The sequence below is a fragment of the Bombina bombina genome, chromosome 2, assembly GCF_027579735.1.
Source record: "Bombina bombina isolate aBomBom1 chromosome 2, aBomBom1.pri, whole genome shotgun sequence".
NCBI classification, from domain to species: Eukaryota; Metazoa; Chordata; class Amphibia; order Anura; family Bombinatoridae; genus Bombina; species Bombina bombina.
The window spans coordinates 346,404,960-346,426,002 of record NC_069500.1 but is presented as its reverse complement, the minus strand read 5'-3'; the positions used below and the strand labels follow the sequence as shown (position 1 = coordinate 346,426,002).

The following is a 21,043-nucleotide window of genomic DNA, read 5'->3' as shown; positions in this document are numbered from 1 at the left end:
TACTCATATGCTAAATCACTTGAAACTGATGCAGTATAACTGTAAAAAGCTGACAGGAAAATATCACCTGAGCATCTCTATATGTAAAAAAAGGAAGATATTTTACCTCACAATCTCCTCAGCTCAGCAGAGTAAGTTCTGTGTAAAAAGTTATACTCAGCTGCTCCCAGCTGCAGGTAAAAAAAAATGAAGAAATGAATAGCAGCCAATCAGCATCAGCAGTGCTAAGGTCATGAACTCTTTTACTGTGATCTCATGAGATTTGACTTCACTCTCATGAGATTTCATTGTAAACTTCCCTAATCTGAATAGGTAAATATGATAGTGCACAAGGCTCATCCTTTCAGCTGTCCCAGGACAGACATACTAATATGCTGCTTAGAAATCCTTTACAATGGGATGTGGCTACTGAGAAACTTTTGAGGTAAAATATCTTTCTTTTTTACATAGAGATGTTCAGGTGATATTTTCTAGTCAGCTTTTTACAGCTATACTGCATCACTTTCAAGTGTTTAAACATTTGGGTATTATGGCCCTTTAATTTTATTTGTCCATTTATAATTTTTTTAATCATTTATGTATAGTCATGTTCTCTTTCTATTCTCCCCCCCCCCCCGCAATAACCAGAATACCTTAAAGGGACATTGAACCCCAATTCTTTATTTCATGATTCAGATAGAGCATGCAATTTTAAGCAACTTTCTAATTTACTCCTATTATCAAATTTTCTTCGTTCTCTTGCTATCTTTATTTGAAAAAGGCATCTAAGCTTTTCTCTTGTAAGGTGTATCCAGTCCACGGATCATCCATTACTTGTGGGATATTCTCATTCCCAACAGGAAGTTGCAAGAGGACACCCACAGCAGAGCTGTAATATAGCTCCTCCCCTAACTGTCATAGCCAGTCATTCTCTTGTAACTCTCAACAAGCAAGGACGTTGTAGGAGAGAGTGGTTAAATATAGCTAGTTTATTTTCTTCAATCAAAAGTTTGTTATTTTTAAATAGTACCGGAGTTGTGCTATTTTATCTCAGGCAGTAAATAGAAGAAGAATCTGCCTGAGGTTTCTATGATCTTAGCAGGTTGTAACTAAGATCCATTGCTGTTCTCACATATGTCTGAGGGGATTACACAGATGAGGTAACTTCAGCGAGAGAATGGCGTGCAGTTTATTCTGCTATCAGGTATGTGCAGTTATAATTTTTTCTAGAGATGGAAAACACTAGAAAATGCTGCTGATACCGGATTAATGTAAGTTAAGCCTGAATACAGTGATTTAATAACTACTGGTATCATGCTTACTCCCAGGGGTAATACCCTTATGATATTGCAATATAAAACGTTTGCTGGCATGTTTAATCGTTTTTATATATGCTTTGGTGATAAAACTTATTGGGGCCTAGTTTTTTCCACATGGCTGGCTTAAATTTTGACTAGAAACAGTTTCCTGAGGCTTTCTACTGTTGTAGTATAAAAGTTACAGTTGGTGCAGTTAAAATTACAAACTGTGACATCCAGCTTCCCTCAAAGGCCCTCTGAATGCTATAGGACATCTCTGAAGGGCCCAAAGGCTTTCCAAAGTCGTTTATTGGGGAAGGTAGGGCCACAGCTTGCTGTGGCAGTTGGTTGTGACTGTTAAAAAAGTCTATTTCATTTTTTTGATCCGTTTTTTAAACTAAGGGGTTAATCATCCATTTGCAAGTGGGTGCAATGCTCTGTTAGCCTATTATACACACTGTAAAAATTTTGTTTGATTTACTGCATTTTTTCACTGTTTTTCAAATTCTGACAAAATTTGTTTCTCTTAAAGGCACACTACCGTTTTTTATATTTGCTTGTTAACTTGATTTAAAGTGTTTTCCAAGCTTGCTAGTCTCATTGCTAGTCTGTATAAACATGTCTGACATAGAAGAAACTCCTTGTTTATTATGTTTAAAAGCCATGGTGGAACCCCCTCTTAGAATGTGTACCAAATGTACTGATTTCATTTTATGCAATAAAGATCATTTTCTGTCTTTAAAAAATTTATCACCAGAGGAATCTGACGAGGGGGAATTTATGCCGACTAACTTTCCCCACGTGTCAGACCCTTTGACTCCCGCTTAAGGGACTCACGCTCAAATGGCGCCAAGTACATCTAGGGCGCCCATAGCGTTTACTTTACAAGACATGGCGGCAGTCATGGATAATACACTGTCAGCGGTATTAGCCAGACTACCTGAACTTAGAGGTAAGCGAGATAGCTCTGGGGTGAGACAAAATGCAGAGCATACTGACGCTTTAAGAACCATGTCTGATACTGCCTCACAATATGCAGAAGCTGAGGAAAGAGAGCTTCAGTCAGTGGGTGATGTTAATGACTCAGAAAAGATACCTGATTCTAATATTTCTACATTTAAATTTAAGCTTGAACACCTCTGCGTGTTGCTTAGGGAGGTTTTAGCTGCTCTGAATGACTGTGATACCATTGCAGTGCCAGAGAAATTGTGTAGACTGGATAAATACTTTGCAGTGCCGGTGTGTACTGATGTTTTTCCAAATACCTAAAAGGTTTACAGAAATTATTAATAAGGAATGGGATAGACCAGGTGTGCCGTTCTCTTCCCCGCCTATTTTTAGAAAAATGTTTCCAATAGACGCCACCACACGGGACTTATGGCAGACAGTCCCTAAGGTGGAGGGAGCAGTTTCTACTCTAGTAAAGCGTACTACTATCCCTGTCGAGGACAGTTGTGTTTTTTTTTTTTTAGATCCAATGGATAAAAAATTAGAGGTTACCTCAAGAAAATATTTATTCAACAAGGTTTTATCCTACAGCCCCTTGCATGCATTGCCCCTGTCACTGCTGCTGCGGCGTACTGGTTTGAGTCTCTGGAAGAGGCTTTACAGGTAGCGACTCCATTGGATGACATACTTGGCAAACTTAGAGGACTTAAGCTAACCAATTCTTTTATTCTGATGCCATTGTTCATTTGACTAAACTAACGGCTAAGAATTCTGGTTTTGCTATACAGGCGCGCAGAGCGCTATGGCTTAGATCATGGTCAGCTGACGTGACTTCAAAATCTAAGCTACTTAACATTCCCTGAAAGGGGCAGACCCTATTCGGGCCTGGTTTGAAGGAGATTATTGCTGATATCACTGGAGGAAAAGGTCATGCCCTTCCTCAGGACAGGTCCAAATCTAGGGCCAAACAGTCTAATTTTCGTGCCTTTCGAAACTTCAAGGCAGGTGCGGCATCAACTTCCTCTAATGCTAAACAAGAGGGAACTTTTGCTCAATCCAAGACGGTCTGGAGACCAATCCAGACCTGGAAAAAAGGTAAGCAGGCCAAAAAGCCTGCTGCTGCCTCTAAAACAGCATGAAGGAACGGCCCCCTATCCGGTAACGGATCTAGTAGGGGGCAGACTTTCACTCTTCGCCCAGGCGTGGGCAAGAGATGTTCAGCATCCCTGGGCGTTGGAAATTATATCCCAGGGATATCTCCTGGACTTCAAAGCTTCCCCCCCAAAAGGGAGATTTCACCTTTCACAATTATCTGCAAACCAGATAAAGAGAGAGGCATTCTTACACTGTGTACGAGACCTCCTAGTTATGGGAGTGATCCATCTAGTTCCAAAGGAGGAACAGGGACAGGGTTTTTACTCACATCTGTTTGTGGTTCCCAAAAAAGAGGGAACCTTCAGACCAATTTTGGATCTAAAGATCTTAAACAAATTACTCAAAGTTCCATCATTCAAGATGGAAACTATTCGTACCATCCTACCAATGGTCCAGGAGGGTCAATATATGACTACAGTGGATCTAAATGATGCTTATCTTCACATTCCGATACACAAAGATCATCATCATCGGTTTCTCAGGTTTGCCTTTCTAGACAGGCATTACCAGTTCGTAGCTCTTCCCTTTGGATTAGCTACAGCTCCAAGAATCTTTACAAAGGTTCTAGGGTTGCTTCTGGCAGTCCTAAGGCCGCGGGGCATAGCAGTAGCCCCTTATTTAGATGACATCCTGATACAGGCGTCAAACTTCCAAATTGCCAAGTGTCATACGGACGTAGTACTGGCTTTTCTGAGGTCGCATGGGTGGAAAGTGAACGAGGAAAAGAGTTCTCTATCCCCACTCACTAGAGTTTCCTTCCTAGGGACTCTGATAGATTCTGTAGAAATGAAAATTTACCTGACGGAGTCCAGGTTATCAAAGCTTCTAAATTCCTGCCGGGTTCTTCATTCCATTCCGCGCCCTTCGGTGGCTCAGTGTATGGAAGTAATCGGCTTAATGGTAGCGGCAATGGACATAGTGCCGTTTGCACGCTTACATCTCAGACCGCTGCAACTATGCATGCTCAGTCAGTGGAACGGGGATTACACAGATTTGTCCCCTCAACTGAATCTGTCCCAAGAGACCAGGGATTCTCTCCTCTGGTGGCTATCTCGGGTCCATCTGTCCAAAGGTATGACCTTTCGCAGGCCAGATTGGACAATTGTAACAACAGATGCCAGCCTTCTAGGTTGGGGTGCAGTCTGGAATTCCCTGAAGGCTCAGGGATCGTGGACTCAGGAGGAGTCTCTCCTTCCAATAAATATTCTGGAACTAAGAGCGATATTCAATGCTCTTCAGGCTTGGCCTCAGTTAGCAACTCTGAGGTACATCAGATTTCAGTTGGACAACATCACGACTGTAGCTTACATCAACCATCAAGGGGGAACAAGAAGTTCCCTAGCGATGTTAGAAGTTTCAAAAATAATTCGCAGGGCAGAGATTCACTCTTGCCACCTATCAGCTATCCATATCCCAGGTGTAGAGAACTGGGAGGCGGATTTTCTAAGTCGTCAGACTTTTCATCCGGGAGAGTGGGAACTCCATCCGGAGGTTTTTGCACAACTGATTCATCGTTGGGGCAAACCAGAACTGGATGTCATGGCGTCTCGCCAGAACGCCAAGCTTCCGTGTTACGGATCCAGGTCCAGGGATCCCAAGGCGACACTGATAGATGCTCTAGCAGCGCCCTGGTCTTTCAACCTGGCTTATGTGTTTCCACCGTTTCCTCTGCTCCCTCGACTGATTGCCAAGATCAAGCAGGAGAGAGCATCGGTGATTCTGATAGCATCTGCGTGGCCACGCAGGACCTGGTATGCAGATCTAGTGGACATGTCATCCTTTCCACCATGGTCTCTGCCTCTGAAACAGGACCTTCTACTTCAGGGTCCTTTCAACCATCCAAATCTAATTTCTCTGAGGCTGACTGCCTGGAGATTGAACGCTTGATTTTATCAAAGCGTGGCTTCTCTGAGTCAGTTATTGATACCTTAATACAGGCACGAAAGCCTGTCACCAGGAAAATTTAACATAGGATATGGCGTAAATATCTTTATTGGTGTGAATCCAAGGGTTACTCATGGAGTAAGGTCAGGATTCCCAGGATATTATCTTTTCTCCAAGAAGGTTTGGAAAAAGGATTGTCAGCTAGTTCCTTAAAGGGACAGATTTCTGCTCTGTCTATTCTTTTGCACAAGCGTCTGGCAGATGTTCCAGACGTTCAGGCATTTTGTCAGGCTTTAGTTAGAATCAATCCTGTGTTTAAACCTGTTGCTCCACCATGGAGCTTAAATTTGGTTCTTAAGGTTCTTCAAGGAGTTCCGTTTGAACCTCTTCATTCCATAGATATCAAACTTTTATCTTGTAAAGTTCTTTTTTTGGTAGCTATTTCCTCGGCTCGTAGAGTCTCTGAGCTATCTGCCTTATAATGTGATTCTCCTTATCTGATTTTTCATACGGAGAAGGTAGTCCTGCGTACCAAACCTGGGTTTTTACCTAAGGTGGTATCTAACAAGAATATCAATCAAGAGATTTTTGTTCCATCCTTGTGTCCTAATCCTTCTTCGAAGAAGGAACGTCTATTACACAATCTGGACGTGGTCCGTGCTTTAAAGTTTTACTTACAAGATACTAAAGATTTTCGTCAAACATCTGCTTTGTTTGTTGTCTACTCTGGACAGAGGAGAGGTCAAAAGGCTTCGGCAACCTCTCTTTCTTTTTGGCAAAGAAGCATAATCCGCTTAGCCTATGAGACTGCTGGACAGCAGCCTCCTGAAAGGATTACAGCTCATTCCACTAGAGCTGTGGCTTCCACTTGGGCCTTTAAAAATGAGGCTTCTGTTGAACAGATTTGCAAGGCGGCGACTTGGTCTTCGCTTCACAAATTTGATACTTTTGCGTCTTCGGAGGCTATATTTGGGGGAGAGGTTTTGCAGGCAGTGGTTCCTTCCGTTTAAGTACCTGCCTTGTCCCTCCCTTCATCCGTGTACTTTAGCTTTGGTATTGGTATCCCACAAGTAATGGATGATCCGTGGACTGGATACACCTTACAAGAGAACACAATTTATGCTTACCTGATAAGTTTATTTCTCTTGTGGTGTATCCAATCCACGGCCCGCCCTGTCATTTTAAGGCAGGTAATTTTTAAATTTAAACTACAGTAACCACTGCACCCTATGGTTCCTCCTTTCTCGGCTTGTTTTCGGTCGAATGACTGGCTATGACAGTTAGGGGAGGAGCTATATTACAGCTCTGCTGTGGGTGTCCTCTTGCAACTTCCTGTTGGGAATGCGAATATCCCACAAGTAATGGATGATCCGTGGACTGGATACACCACAAGAGAAATAAATTTATCAGGTAAGCATAAATTGTGTTTTTTTTGTTCAGCACTATGGACAGCACTTTTTTATTGGTGGATTAATTTATCCACCAATCAGCAAGGACAGCCCAGGTTGTTCACCACAAATGGACCGGCATCTAAACTTACATTCTTGCATTTCAAATAAAGATACCAAGAGAATGAAGAAAAATTGATAATAGGAGTAAATTAGAAAGTTGCTTAAAATGTCATGCCCTATCTGAATTACGAAAGAAAAAATTTGGGTTCAGTGTCCCTTTTAAATGTTCCATAGTGTTTTCCATAAATATTTAATTAAAGGGATACTAATGTCACAATTAAACTTTTGTGATTGAAATAGACATGCAATTTCTTTTATAAGATGGTGAAAGTCTATGAGCAATTACATGTGAGATTAAAGTCCATAGAGCTTTAATTCCTCCTCACTTTCTCATGATTTCTTGAAAATTGAAAAGCTGATCTACACGTCAATTGAAAGGGTTTCTCAGACCAATTTGAAACCTATTTTCCCCTTTAGAGAGCAGGGAAAAGGACAGAGTGGTGTACTGGAGCACAACTGGAAGTGAGAGTAAATTTCCTTCTGGGAGTTTCACTAGCCTGCCTCAGGTGTTGCTGGGATTCATCCTGCAGCCTCCTCCTGTTGACTTTTTGGTGTACTCATACTCCAGATCCTGAGTCAGTGCTTATTACACAGGATGTGCTCTTCTACTGAAAACAGGTCTCCTGCAGCTTGCTAAGCAGAATTCAGTGAGTGCTGACAGATAGGTAGGTACTTGCACTCACATAGCTTACAGGCTATTAACATGAACATGTACATATGATTCTCATTGCCTGGGGGCATAGTTGCATACACAACATAACACTACATAGGCACTTTTGTATGCATTCACAATAAAATTAAGGTTCTGACTTTTTAAATGTATCGGTGCAGATTTTAGCACAGACCAAGTGTTTGACTCTTTGATTCACCCTAGGAAACATTTTACAAGACGTATTTTTCAGAAAATATGGAAAGATTACCTTTCCTGATGTGAGTCTAAGAATTACTGTTAGAACTCTAGACACTCTAGATTTCCTCAAATTCTACAATTTTTGCTTGATGGTCTTGATAAGGGTTTATCAGCCAGTTCCCTTTAAGGCCAGATTTCTGCCCTTTCAGTCTTGTACAAGAAGATTTCTAGTCACATAGATAAAGGGTGCCTCCTAGTGCAGTTTAACAAAATGAAAATGACCCAATGGTAGCCCAATGATAGAAGGGGAAGTGCCTACTGGACTAATAAAGTTGCCCAGCTCACTATTTCTCCAGCTGCTTTTCCTCGTGGAACCTTAAAGGAACAGTCAACCATAGAATTGTTATTGTTTTAAAATATAGATAATCCCTTTATTACTCATTCCCCAGTTTTGCATAACCAACACAGTTATATTAATGTACTTTTTACCTTTGTGATTACCTTGTATCTAGGAACCTTCTTCCAGCCCCCTGATCACATGACTGTGACTGTTTATTATCTATTGTCTTAAATTTAGCATTGTTTTGTGCTAAATCTTAAATAACTTTCTGTGCCTGAACACAGTGTTATCTATATAGCCCACGTGTACTTTCTGTCTCTTTGTATTGAAAAGAGATTTAAAAAGCCTGTGATAAGAGGCAGCCCTCAAAGACTTAGCAATTAGCATATGAGCCTACCTATGTTTAGTTTAAACTAAGAATACCAAGAGAAAAAAGCAAATTTGATGATAAAAGTAAATTGGAAAGTCAATTAAAATTAAAAGTCCTATCTGAATAATGAAAGTTTAATTTATACTTGACTGTCCCTTTAACTTGGTTTTCAGGTTAAGCCATTTAAACCTGGCTGGCCTTTGCTCAGCCAGAAGAGTATCTGAGCTTTCTCCTTACCTGATGGTTTTGTTTATCAGTATAAAGCAGTTTTATGAACAAACTACTCTTTCATGCCTAAAGTTGTTTCTTCTGAAGACCTCACAGCAACAAAAAATGATAGATTTCTTCATAACTTTGATGTAGTAAGGACCTTTGAAATTTTTATCTCCAAGCCGCTAAAGAATTAAGCATTTCTTGTTTTGGTTCTTTGGTTCTGGGTTTTGAAAAGCCCCCTTGGCGTTTTCAAGACACTGGGCATGCGCAAGCTCCTGTGCACTAGCATAAAATGTCTTGCTTGACATGGAGAGAATTCCTTTCAACAAAGCCTTGGGTGATAACGTTACAACGAAGAGGGGTCTGGCGTTTATTTTAAATCTGCCAGAGGCGGCAAACTAAGCGATTTTGAAAGAAAACTATGTATACATTTTCCGTGGGCTACAGGAAGATTAAAAGGAAATTAACCTCTTAAGGACCAGGCATTTCAGACTAAAACTTCCCCAAAAGACCATAGCATTTTCAGCATTTTTGCCATCACTAGACAACCCAAAGTTTTGATATAGGCCCATTTTGGTATATTTAATCATTTCACCATTTCACCGCCAAATGCGATCAAATAAATAAAATTAACTTTTTCACAGACTTTAGGTTTCTCACTGAAATTATTTACAAACTGCTTGTGCAGTCATGGCAAAAATGGTTGTAAAAGCTTCCCTTGGACCCCCTTTGTTCAGAAATAGCAGACATATATGGCTTTGCGATAACTTTTTGGTAATTAGAAGGCCGCTAATTGCAGCTGCGCACCACACTTTTATTGATCCCAGCAGTGAAGGGGTTAATCGGGTAGCTTGTAAGGTTAATTTTAGCTTTAGTGTAGAGATTACCCTCCCACCTGACACTTCCCACTACCTGATTCCTCTCAAACAGCTCTCTTCCCTCCCCCACTCCCCAATGATTACCCCCATCTTAAAGGGATATGAAACCCAAATTGTTATTTCATTATTCAGATAGAGCATGCAATTTTCTAATTTTCTCCTATTATGAGCAGCAATGCACTGCTGGTTGCTGACTGAACACATGGGTGAGCCAATGACAATCGGTGTATATATATGCAGCAACCAATCAGCAGCTAGAACCTAGGTTCTTTGCTGCTCCTGTGCTTTCCTAGATAAACCTTTCAGCTAAGGATAAGAGAAGGAAGCAAATTAAATAATTTAAGTTAATTTGAAAGTTGTTAAATTGTATTCTCTATCTGAATTAAGAAAGAAAAGTTTTGGGTTTCATGTCCCTTTAAGTACATGTCCTCCTTAGTGTAGGATTATCCCTTTACCTTCCCACCTCCATAATTCCTCCCAAAAAGCACTCTAACCCTCCCACTTCTAACCAATTCCCTCCCTCTTATGTTTTTCTTCCACTACCCAGTATTTTTAATTTATTTTAATAAAAAACAACAAAAAAATAACCTTGTAGCTGCCCAACTCACACCCTCCCCCTCCAAGATCTGTTACCTACCCTCTAATCTCCCCCCCCCCACACACTCTATTAATCTCTTCTCCCTCCTTTGCCCTCCCTGCCACTCTTACAGGCCCATTTATCAAGCTCCGTACGGAGCTTGAAGGGCCGTGTTTCTGGCGAGTCTTCAGACTCGCCAGAAACACAACTTATGAAGCAGCGGTCTAAAGACTGCTGCTCCATAACCCTGTCCGCCTGCTCTGAGCAGGCGGACAGGAATCGTCGGAAATCAACCCGATCGAATACGATCGGGTTGATTGACACCTCCCTGCTGGCGGCCGCGAGTCAGCAGGGGGCGGCGTTTCACCAGCAGCTCTTGTGAGCTGCTGGTGCAATGTTAAATGCGGAGAGCGTATTGCTCTCCGCATTTAGCGAGGTCTTGCGGACCTGATCCGCAGTGTCGGACCTTTGATAAATTGGGGCCCTAGAGTTGTTTTTTTTTTGGTTCTGTAGTGCAGAGTGTCTCTCTCTGCATCGGTTACTCTGCACGTCTTTTTCGTGGGGCTTGCAGAAATAGAGCAATCTCGCTACTTTTAGCAAGATCGTGGCAGAGAGGCCCATAACAGCAGCGTCATTAAGGGTTTACCGACCAGCGCCTAAGGGGTTAACCACTTAATCCAAATAAGTTAGCACTGCGGAACCAATAATATCAGTTAATATTTAGTGTTTACTGTCCCTTTAATAAAATGTGCAGGTAAAGTGTTTTATACATAAGTGTGTCACATTAAATTGATTCTGATAAGCTAAATATGCTATGAAGTTAGATGCAAAATTGTGGTATGTTTTTTTTTTTCTATTGGAGGTGACATTATATATGTGTTGTGTGTTTTCTATTTAACCTTCTTTCTTTATTATTTGTTGTTCTAATATTTCCAAATAGTTGTTAAATTTACATTCAGTAAAACTGGATAAATTCATGAAAACAAAAATATATTTGATACCAATTTGTTACATTGTGGGATATACACGCTTGGCTCTTATTTTTTTAAAACTAATGATATTTACATGTTGCAATTGGGGTATTTAGAACTTTACTGTATGGTCTATTTATGTACATAGGAACGGTAAACAAGTGAACATTTAAATTGTGATAGTTTGATTTCAATGATGGTATCGGGTTAGGGGGAGTGCCTATAAAGCTAGGCACACCCTCCAGCCCAAGATCCTATTTACGAAGCAGCTATGGCTAGAGGACAGCCAAACGGCTACAACGTTCTATGCTGTCCTAACGGTGCTAAAGCCCAGTGCAGTTAGGACGGCATGGAGCATCCTAATGGCGGGAAAGGGTTAAGGCATAAATGTATGACTGCAACGGTACTTACTCCAAAAAGGTTGCGGAACAATTATGTAAGGATGCAACGGTCAACACCCTACCACACGGGTTGCAGATTTTAGAAGCCTTAAAGGGGTCACTAAACTCCAAAATTATTCTTTCATGATTCAGATAGAGAATATAATTTTAAACATTCCAATTTTTTTTTTTTTTAGATAGCCTTTGTTGAAGAAATAGCAATGCACATGGGTTAGCCAATCACACAAGGCATCTATGTGCAGATACTGAGCCTATCTAGATATGCTTTTAGGCAAAGACTTTCAAGAGAATGAAGCAAATTAGAAACTTGTTTTAAAATGTCATGCTCTTTCTAAATCATGAAAAAACATTTGGATTTAAAGTCTGCATATAAATGTATTGCTATTAAACAAACAAATAATATATAATGCTTAAAGTGAAGGTCCATTTTGATGAATTAGTGCCCGGTTTTTAATAAACCTATTAAAAACAAGGGCACTTTAATTCATTAAAATTGACATTTCACTGTTTTCTTCAAAAAACTTACCTTTTAATCCTGGCAGCCGCTCCAGCACTTCCTCCACCCGTTGCAAGCCATCGTCGCGGGTCCAAAATGACGAATCCGGCTTCCTCCAATCACAGCGTTGCATCAGGCCAAGATTCCCCCGGGGGGGGGAGCGTGATTGGAGGAAGCCTGATTCGTCATTTCTGACGTCTGCAGAGGCTTTGCGACGCCTGGGGGAATCGCTAGAGCCAGGATTAAAAGGTATGTTTTTGAAGAAAACCGTGAAATGTCAATTTTGATGAATTAAAGTGCCCTTGTTTTTAATAGGTTTATTAAAAACTGGCACTAATTCATCAAAATGGACCTTCACTTTAAAGATTTTGTTTGTTGCAGGGCACTTTTTGTTTGTTGTTCTTCCCTCCAGAGTGCTCTTCTGAGTTGTGGTCACCCCAAAGGGCTACAAAAATAGTGCCAAGTGCATGTATCCCCTGACCTCCAGTTGCAGAGTCTGTGTGTCTTTCTTGTTTGTCCATCCTTGTATTTTACTGCTTGGTATGTTTTTATTGCTAAGTGCAACTAGGTTACACCAAGTTAAATAGAAAATGCATCTGATTTTAATTTGTGTATTTTGTCTAAATATGAATATTAAACACTTCGCTTTAGCACTGAACAATCACCTGTCCCTTTATATTGAATGTGCCAAGAAGGTGAGGATTTCAGGCATGCAGTCTGACAATATTCCTATGAATATATAGCAGCTGTTTAAGAAATAAGAATTCAATATTTAGTGAACTAGTAACTTTTATTTCCTGACAGATTATAGTGATTTTATGTGTCTGTGTATGTAGATGTATACTGGGCTCCTATGATTTTAAACACATTTGTTAAAACCACAATTTAAGGAAGGAATTTACTATATATATTTTTTTTATTCTTTTTAGAGGGCGCAGCAGTGGTAAAGGACCCCCTCAAACAGTAAGTAGTAATTCATTATCTTATTTCATTTAGTAAGCATAGTTTGGATACGTCATTCAATTTTAAGAACCTTTTTAATTTACCTCTATAATCAAATTTACTTCTCTTGCTATCCTTTGTTAAAAAAACCTGACCTTTCTACATTAGTTGTTACAAATTGTACATACTATATTCCTGCATTGTTGTTAAAAAAAAAATGCCATGTGGCCACATTAGTTGTTAAAAAATAAACCATATCCCTGCCTTGGTTGTTAAAAAGAGAAAATATGCTATGTCCTTGTGTTGGTTGTTTAAAAACACATACTTTAACACATCTGACATGCAATACTCACTAGTATTAGTGTTTTGTTTAAGCTTTTTTTTGTTATTTTATACGCTTTAATAAGATGCATTCTTTATATTTAAGCCTAACATATAAAAGTACTCTGACAACAAATACTGCATAGCCCAGGGAATTTGCTTGCTCTCCTCATGACACTCTTTTTCAATTCCCTACCTACCCTATGTCCCCACTAAAAATATGTAAAATAGCACATTAGAGGAATAATTTCCTGATAACCCTCCCTGTACATATATGACATGTGTTTTACAAGCTTGTTCCATTATGTAAGATCAATATTTACCTCAGATTGTGAATTTGATTTAACCACCCCCTTTTGACTTACTTTAAGAAATTTTGTACCGTCTTTGTTGCTCAGAACCTACTCGCTTTATCTACTGAGTATCAGAATAGCTAGAAAGGCTATGGCAACATATTTTGTGGCTATCATTGAGTTTTATAGGAAGTCCAAAGAACATTCCAGCACCTGGGATCAGGGAGGTGTGCAAGCTTCAAGGGTACTGCACAATGCTCAAATAAGCATCAATCACAAAAAAGAAGCAGCACCACCAAAATATCTTCAGATTTATTCGTGCAAACCGCACAGTATCAAAGCCAGACCAAAAAAAAAATTGCAACGTTTCAGACTTAGTCCTTAATCATGCATGATTAAGGACTAAGTCCGAAACTTTGCAATTTTTTTTGGTCTGGCTTAGATACTGTGCAGTTTGCATGAATAAATCTGAAGATATTTTGGTGGTGCTGCTTCTTTTTTGTGATTGAGTTTTATACTCATTACTTATTCTCTGCTAATAAAGCACTTCATGCTGTATACACATCCTCTGCTAATAAAGCTGTACATACACAGAGGTGTAATCATTTAATACTAAGATTTCAGATTTGATAACATCTTGCAGGTGTTTTGGCAAAGACCTTCAGGCAGCTGTACACCTCAGCACATCCTTATGTGATCTATAGTGTACACAATTTACTATAACATGCATAATTATCTATTGTACTGAACATAATGACATATGGTGCCGTTATCACTTATAACTATCAACGCAATTAAAGGGCCATGATACCCAAATGTTAAAACACCTGAAAGTGATGCAGCATAGCTGTAATAAAGCTGACTAGAAAATAACATCTGAACATCTCTATGTAAAAAAGAAAGATTTTACCGCAAAATTTCCTAAGCATCAAATCGGTATATCTGTACCAGGACCTACAAGGAAGCGAGCCTATGGCACCCTCATGTTATTTCCCTATTCAGTTTAAGGAAGTCTACTATGAAATCTCATGAGAGTTAAGTGAAATCCATGACCTCAGCACTGCTGATGCTGATTGGCTGCTGTTCATTTCTTCCTTCCTTTTTTTTTACCTGCAGCTGGGCAGTAACTGAAATAACTTTTTACACTGCACTTTTTCTACTAGGCGATAGCGACACACTTGCAACATTATCCGATTAGTTGTGCTTCCTTTTTCGTCGACACACTTGCAACATTATGCGATGGGTTATGCTTCCTGTCCCTCATAGAGACACGGACCAATCAGATAATGCAAAAATGGCCCAGGGCAGATACGCTCCAGAGCGCTCTGTTCTAATCAGAGCCTCTGGTGTCGCAACCGCCTCTGGGAACCTAACCATAGGTCCCATCCCCCCACGGCATGCTTTTATCTGCATTCTGTCCAAGAACCTGCAAAAGCACTGTAGTTGGGGATGGGACCCATGGTTAGGTTCCTGGAGGCGAGGCGGTTGCGGCACCCAAGGCTCTGATTAGAACAGAGCACTCTGGAACGTATCTGACCATTATTGCATTATCTGATTGGTCCATGTCCGTGAGGGACAGGAAGCAGAACCAATCCGATAATGTGCAAGTGTGTTGCTAGCGCCTTGTCTTATTCTGTTGAAATGAAGAAATTGTGAGGTAAAATATCTTCCCTTTTTTCATAGAGATTCTCGGGTGATATTTTCCGGTCAGCTTTTTACAGTTCTGCTGCATCACTTTCAAGTGATTTAGCATATGGGTATTATGTCTCTTTTAATACTTCTTTATAAGTTAATTGTAATCCCATCATGGCCAGGGGATGTAAGTTTTTTATTTTTTTTATTTTATTTTTTTATGTCAGTCTGCATATTATATACTGTTGTAAATGTCATGCTCTATGGAATGTTATTTGCTCTGATGTACTTCATGTACAATATTATTATATGCAAATCTCTAGAAGCTGTTTCTCCAACATTGGTGTGTCCGGTCCACGGCGTCATCCTTACTTGTGGGATATTCTCTTCCCCAACAGGAAATGGCAAAGAGTCCCAGCAAAGCTGGTCACATGATCCCTCCTAGGCTCCGCCCACCCTAGTCATTCTCTTTGCCGTTGCACAGGCAACATCTCCACGGAGATGGTTAAGAGTTTTTTGTAGTTTTATTCTTCTATCAAGTGTTTGTTATTTTAAAATAGTGCTGGTATGTACTATTTACTCTGAAACAGAAAAGGATGAAGATTTCTGTTTGTAAGAGGAAGATGATTTTTAGCAGACAGTAACTAAAATCGATTGCTGTTTCCACACAGGACTGTTGAGATGAAGTAACTTCAGTTGGGGGAAACAGTTAGCAGTCTTTTCTGCTTAAGGTATGACTAGCCATATTTCTAACAAGACCATGTAATGCTGGAAGGCTGTCATTTCCCCTCATGGGGACCGGTAAGCCATTTTCTTAGTTAAACATAAAAGAATAAAGGGCTTCAAAAAGGGCTTAAAAACTGGTAGACATTTTTCTGGGCTAAAACAATTGCTTTACTAGGCATATTATGCAGATTCTAACTAATTATTGGTATTATAATCTTGGGGAACGTTTAGAAAAACGGCAGGCACTGTGTTGGACACCTTTTTCAGATGGGGGCCTTTCTAGTTATAGACAGAGCCTCATTCTGGGACTGTATAGGGGTTAAATGTAAAAACGGCTCCGGTTCCGTTAATTTAAGGGTTAAAGCTCTGAAATTTGATGTGCAATACTTTTAATGCTTTAAGACACTGTGGTGAAATTTTGGTGAATTTTGAACAATTCCTCATACTTTTTCACATATTCAGTAATAAAGTGTTTTCAGTTTGAAATTTAAAGTGACAGTAACGGTTTTATTTTAAAACGTTTTTTTGTGCTTTGTTGACAAGTTTAAGCCTGTTTAACATGTCTGTACCATCAGATAAGCTATGTTCTATATGTATGAAAGCCAATATGTCTCCCCATTTAAATTTATGTGATAATTGTGCCATAGTGTCCAAACAAAGTAAGGACAGTAATGCAACAGATAATGATATTGCCCAAGATGATTCCTCAAATGAGGGGAGTAAACATGATACTACATCATCCCCTACTGTGTCTACACCAGTTATGCCCACACAGGAGGCCCCTAGTACATCTAGTGCGCCAATGCTTATTACCATGCAACAATTAACGGCTGTAATGGATAACTCCATAGCAAATCTTTTATCCAAAATGCCTACTTATCAGAGAAAGCGCGATTGCTCTGTTTTAAACACTGAAGTGCAAGAGGACGCTGATGATAACTGTTCTGACATACCCTCACACCAATCTCAAGGGGCCATGAGGGAGGTTTCGTCTGATGGAGAAATTTCAGATTCAGGGAAAATTTCTCATCAAGCTGAACCTGATGTTGTGACATTTAAATTTAAATTAGAACATCTCCGCGCACTGCTTAAGGAGGTGTTATCTACTCTGGATGATTGTGACAATTTGGTCATTCCAGAGAAATTATGTAAGATGGACAAGTTCCTAGAGGTTCCGGTGCCCCCCGACGCTTTTCCTATACCCAAGCGGGTGGCGGACATAGTAAATAAAGAGTGGGAAAGGCCCGGCATACCTTTTGTTCCCCACCCTATATTTAAGAAATTATTTCCTATAGTCGACCCCAGAAAGGACTTATGGCAGACAGTCCCCAAGGTCGAGGGGGCGGTTTCTACTCTAAACAAACGCACTACTATTCCTATCGAAGATAGTTGTGCTTTCAAAGATCCTATGGATAAGAAATTAGAGGGTTTGCTTAAAAAGATTTTTGTACAGCAAGGTTACCTTCTACAACCAATTTCATGCATTGTTTCTTCTGTTAAGTGTGATCAGTCCACGGGTCATCATTACTTCTGGGATATTACTCCTCCCCAACAGGAAGTGCAAGAGGATTCACCCAGCAGAGCTGCATATAGCTCCTCCCCTCTACGTCACTCCCAGTCATTCTCTTGCACCCAACGACTAGATAGGATGTGTGAGAGGACTATGGTGATTATACTTAGTTTTTATCTTCAATCAAGAGTTTGTTATTTTAAAATAGCACCGGAGTGTGTTATTATCTCTCTGGCAGAGTTTGAAGAAGAATCTACCAGAGTTTTTGTTATGATTTTAGCCGGAGTAGTTAAGATCATATTGCTGTTTCTCGGCCATCTGAGGAGAGGTAAACTTCAGATCAGGGGACAGCGGGCAGATGAATCTGCATAGAGGTATGTAGCAGTTTTTATTTTCTGATAATGGAATTGATGAGAAAATCCTGCCATACCGATATAATGTCATGTATGTATACTTTACACTTCAGTATTCTGGGGAATGGTACTTCACTAGAATTACACTGTAAGAAATACATAAAGCTGTTTAATAACTAGAGATTATGTTTAACGTTTTTGCTGGAATGTAAAATCGTTTTCATTTACTGAGGTACTGAGTGAATAAATGTTTGGGCACTATTTTTCCACTTGGCAGTTGCTTAATCTGTTTTCTGACAGTTTCTGTTCTCCCTCACTGCTGTGTGTGAGGGGGAGGGGCCGTTTTTTGGCGCTTTTACTACGCATCAAATATTTCAGTCAGCAACTCATTGTATTCCCTGCATGATCCGGTTCATCTCTACAGAGCTCAGGGGTCTTCAAAACTTATTTTGAGGGAGGTAATTTCTCTCAGCAGAGCTGTGAGAATTGTACTTTGACTGAGATAAACGTTTATTCTGTAATTTGTTTCCTGCTTTCAGAATTTGTTATCTTTGCTAATGGGATTAAACCTTTGCTAAAGTTGTGTTGTTTACAAGGATTGAGGCTATAACTGTTTCAATTTATTAATTTTCAACTGTCATAGATCTTCTGTGCTTCTTAAAGGCACAGTACGTTTTAATATTATTCTAATTGAATTGTATTTCCAAGTTGCAAGTTTATTTGCTAGTGTGTTAAACATGTCTGATTCAGAGGATGATACCTGTGTCATTTGTTGCAATGCCAAAGTGGAGCCCAATAGAAATTTATGTACTAATTGTATTGATGCTACTTTAAATAAAAGTCAATCTGTACAAATTGAACAAATTTCACCAAACAACGAGGGGAGAGTTATGCCGACTAACTCGCCTCACGTGTCAGTACCTACATCTCCCGCTCAGAGGGAGGTGCGTGATATTGTAGCGCCGAGTACATCTGGGCGGCCATTACAAATCACATTACAGGATATGGCTACTGTTATGACTGAGGTTTTGGCTAAATTACCAGAACTAAGAGGTAAGCGTGATCACTCTGGGGTGAGAACAGAGTGCGCTGATAATATTAGGGCCATGTCAGACACTGCGTCACAGGTGGCAGAACATGAGGACGGAGAACTTCATTCTGTGGGTGACGGTTCTGATCCAAACAGACTGGATTCAGATATTTCAAATTTTAAATTTAAACTGGAAAACCTCCGTGTATTACTAGGGGAGGTGTTAGCGGCTCTGAATGATTGTAACACAGTTGCAATACCAGAGAAAATGTGTAGGTTGGATAAATATTTTGCGGTACCGACGAGTACTGAGGTTTTTCCTATACCTAAGAGACTTACTGAAATTGTTACTAAGGAGTGGGATAGACCCGGTGTGCCGTTCTCACCCCCTCCGATATTTAGAAAAATGTTTCCAATAGACGCCACCACAAGGGACTTATGGCAAACGGTCCCTAAGGTGGAGGGAGCAGTTTCTACCTTAGCTAAGCGTACCACTATCCCGGTGGAGGATAGCTGTGCTTTTTCAGATCCAATGGATAAAAAGTTAGAGGGTTACCTTAAGAAGATGTTTGTTCAACAAGGTTTTATATTGCAACCCCTTGCATGCATTGCGCCGATCACGGCTGCAGCGGCATTCTGGATTGAGTCTGTGGAAGAGAACATTGGTTCAGCTACTCTGGACGACATTACGGACAGGCTTAGAGTCCTTAAACTAGCTAATTCATTCATTTCGGAGGCCGTAGTACATCTTACTAAACTTACGGCGAAGAATTCAGGATTCGCCATTCAGGCACGCAGGGCGCTGTGGCTAAAATCCTGGTCAGCTGATGTTACTTCTAAGTCTAAATTGCTTAATATACCTTTCAAAGGGCAGGCCTTATTCGGGCCCGGGTTGAAAGAGATTATCGCTGACATTACAGGAGGTAAAGGCCATGCCCTGCCTCAGGACAAAGCCAAAGTTAAGGCTAGACAGTCTAATTTTCGTTCCTTTCGTAATTTCAAAGCAGGAGCAGCATCATCTTCCTCTGCACCAAAACAGGAAGGAGCTGTTGCTCGCTACAGACAAGGCTGGAAACCTAACCAGTCCTGGAACAAGGGCAAGCAGGCCAGGAAACCTGCTGCTGCCCCTAAAACAGCATGAATTGAGGGCCCCCGATCCGGGATCGGATCTAGTGGGGGGCAGACTTTCTCTCTTCGCCCAGGCTTGGGCATGAGATGTCCAGGATCCCTGGGCGCTAGAGATAATATCTCAGGGATACCTTCTGGACTTCAAATACTCTCCTCCAAGAGAGAGATTTCATCTGTCAAGATTGTCAACAATCCAGACAAAGAAAGAGGCGTTTCTACGCTGCGTACAAGAGCTCTTGTTAATGGGAGTAATCCATCCAGTTCCACGATCGGAACAGGGACAGGGGTTTTACTCAAATCTGTTTGTGGTTCCCAAAAAAGAGGGAACTTTCAGACCAATCCTGGACTTAAAGATCCTAAACAAATTCCTAAGAGTTCCATCGTTCAAGATGGAGACTATTCGGACAATTTTACCTATGATCCAAGAGGGTCAGTACATGACCACTGTAGATTTAAAAGATGCTTACCTTCACATACCGATTCACAAAGATCATTATCGGTACCTAAGGTTTGCCTTCCTAGACAGGCATTACCAGTTTGTGGCTCTTCCATTCGGATTGGCTACAGCTCCAAGAATCTTCACAAAGGTTCTGGGTGCTCTTCTGGCGGTACTAAGACCGCGGGGAATCTCGGTAGCTCTATACCTAGACGACATTCTGATACAAGCTTCAAGCTTTCAAACTGCCAAGTCTCATACAGAGTTAGTGCTGGCATTTCTAAGGTCACATGGATGGAAGGTGAACGAAAAGAAAAGTTCACTCGTTCCACTCACAAGAGTTCCCTTCCTGGGGACTCTTATAGATTCTGTAGAAATGAAGATTTACCTGACAGAGGACAGGCTAACAAGACTTCAAAGTGCTTGCCGCACCCTTCATTCCATTCAACACCCGTCAGTGGCTCAATGCATGGAGGTAATCGGCTTAATGGTAGCGGCAATGGACATAGTACCCTTTGCACGCTTACACCTCAGACCACTGCAACTGTGCATGCTAAGTCAGTGGAATGGGGATTACTCAGACTTATCCCCTTCTCTGAATCTGGATCAAGAGACCAGAAATTCTCTTCTATGGTGGCTTTCTCGGCCACATCTGTCCAGGGGGATGCCATTCAGCAGACCAGACTGGACAATTGTAACAACAGACGCCAGCCTTCTAGGTTGGGGTGCCGTCTGGAATTCTCTGAAGGCTCAGGGACAATGGAGTCAGGAGGAGAGTCTCCTGCCAATAAACATTCTGGA

The 21,043-nt window shown here is 40.7% G+C and overlaps 1 protein-coding gene across 1 annotated transcript in view; it reads left to right on the top strand.

Moving 5' to 3' along the window:
• ATXN2 (ataxin 2) overlaps window positions 1-21,043 on the top strand; it is a gene marked incomplete in the record, with an annotated part of 1,324,939 nt that overhangs the window by 79,554 nt on the left and 1,224,342 nt on the right. The window contains 1 exon segment of the mRNA XM_053699757.1: window positions 12,801-12,834. Coding sequence (XP_053555732.1) covers window positions 12,801-12,834 — 34 coding nt within the window.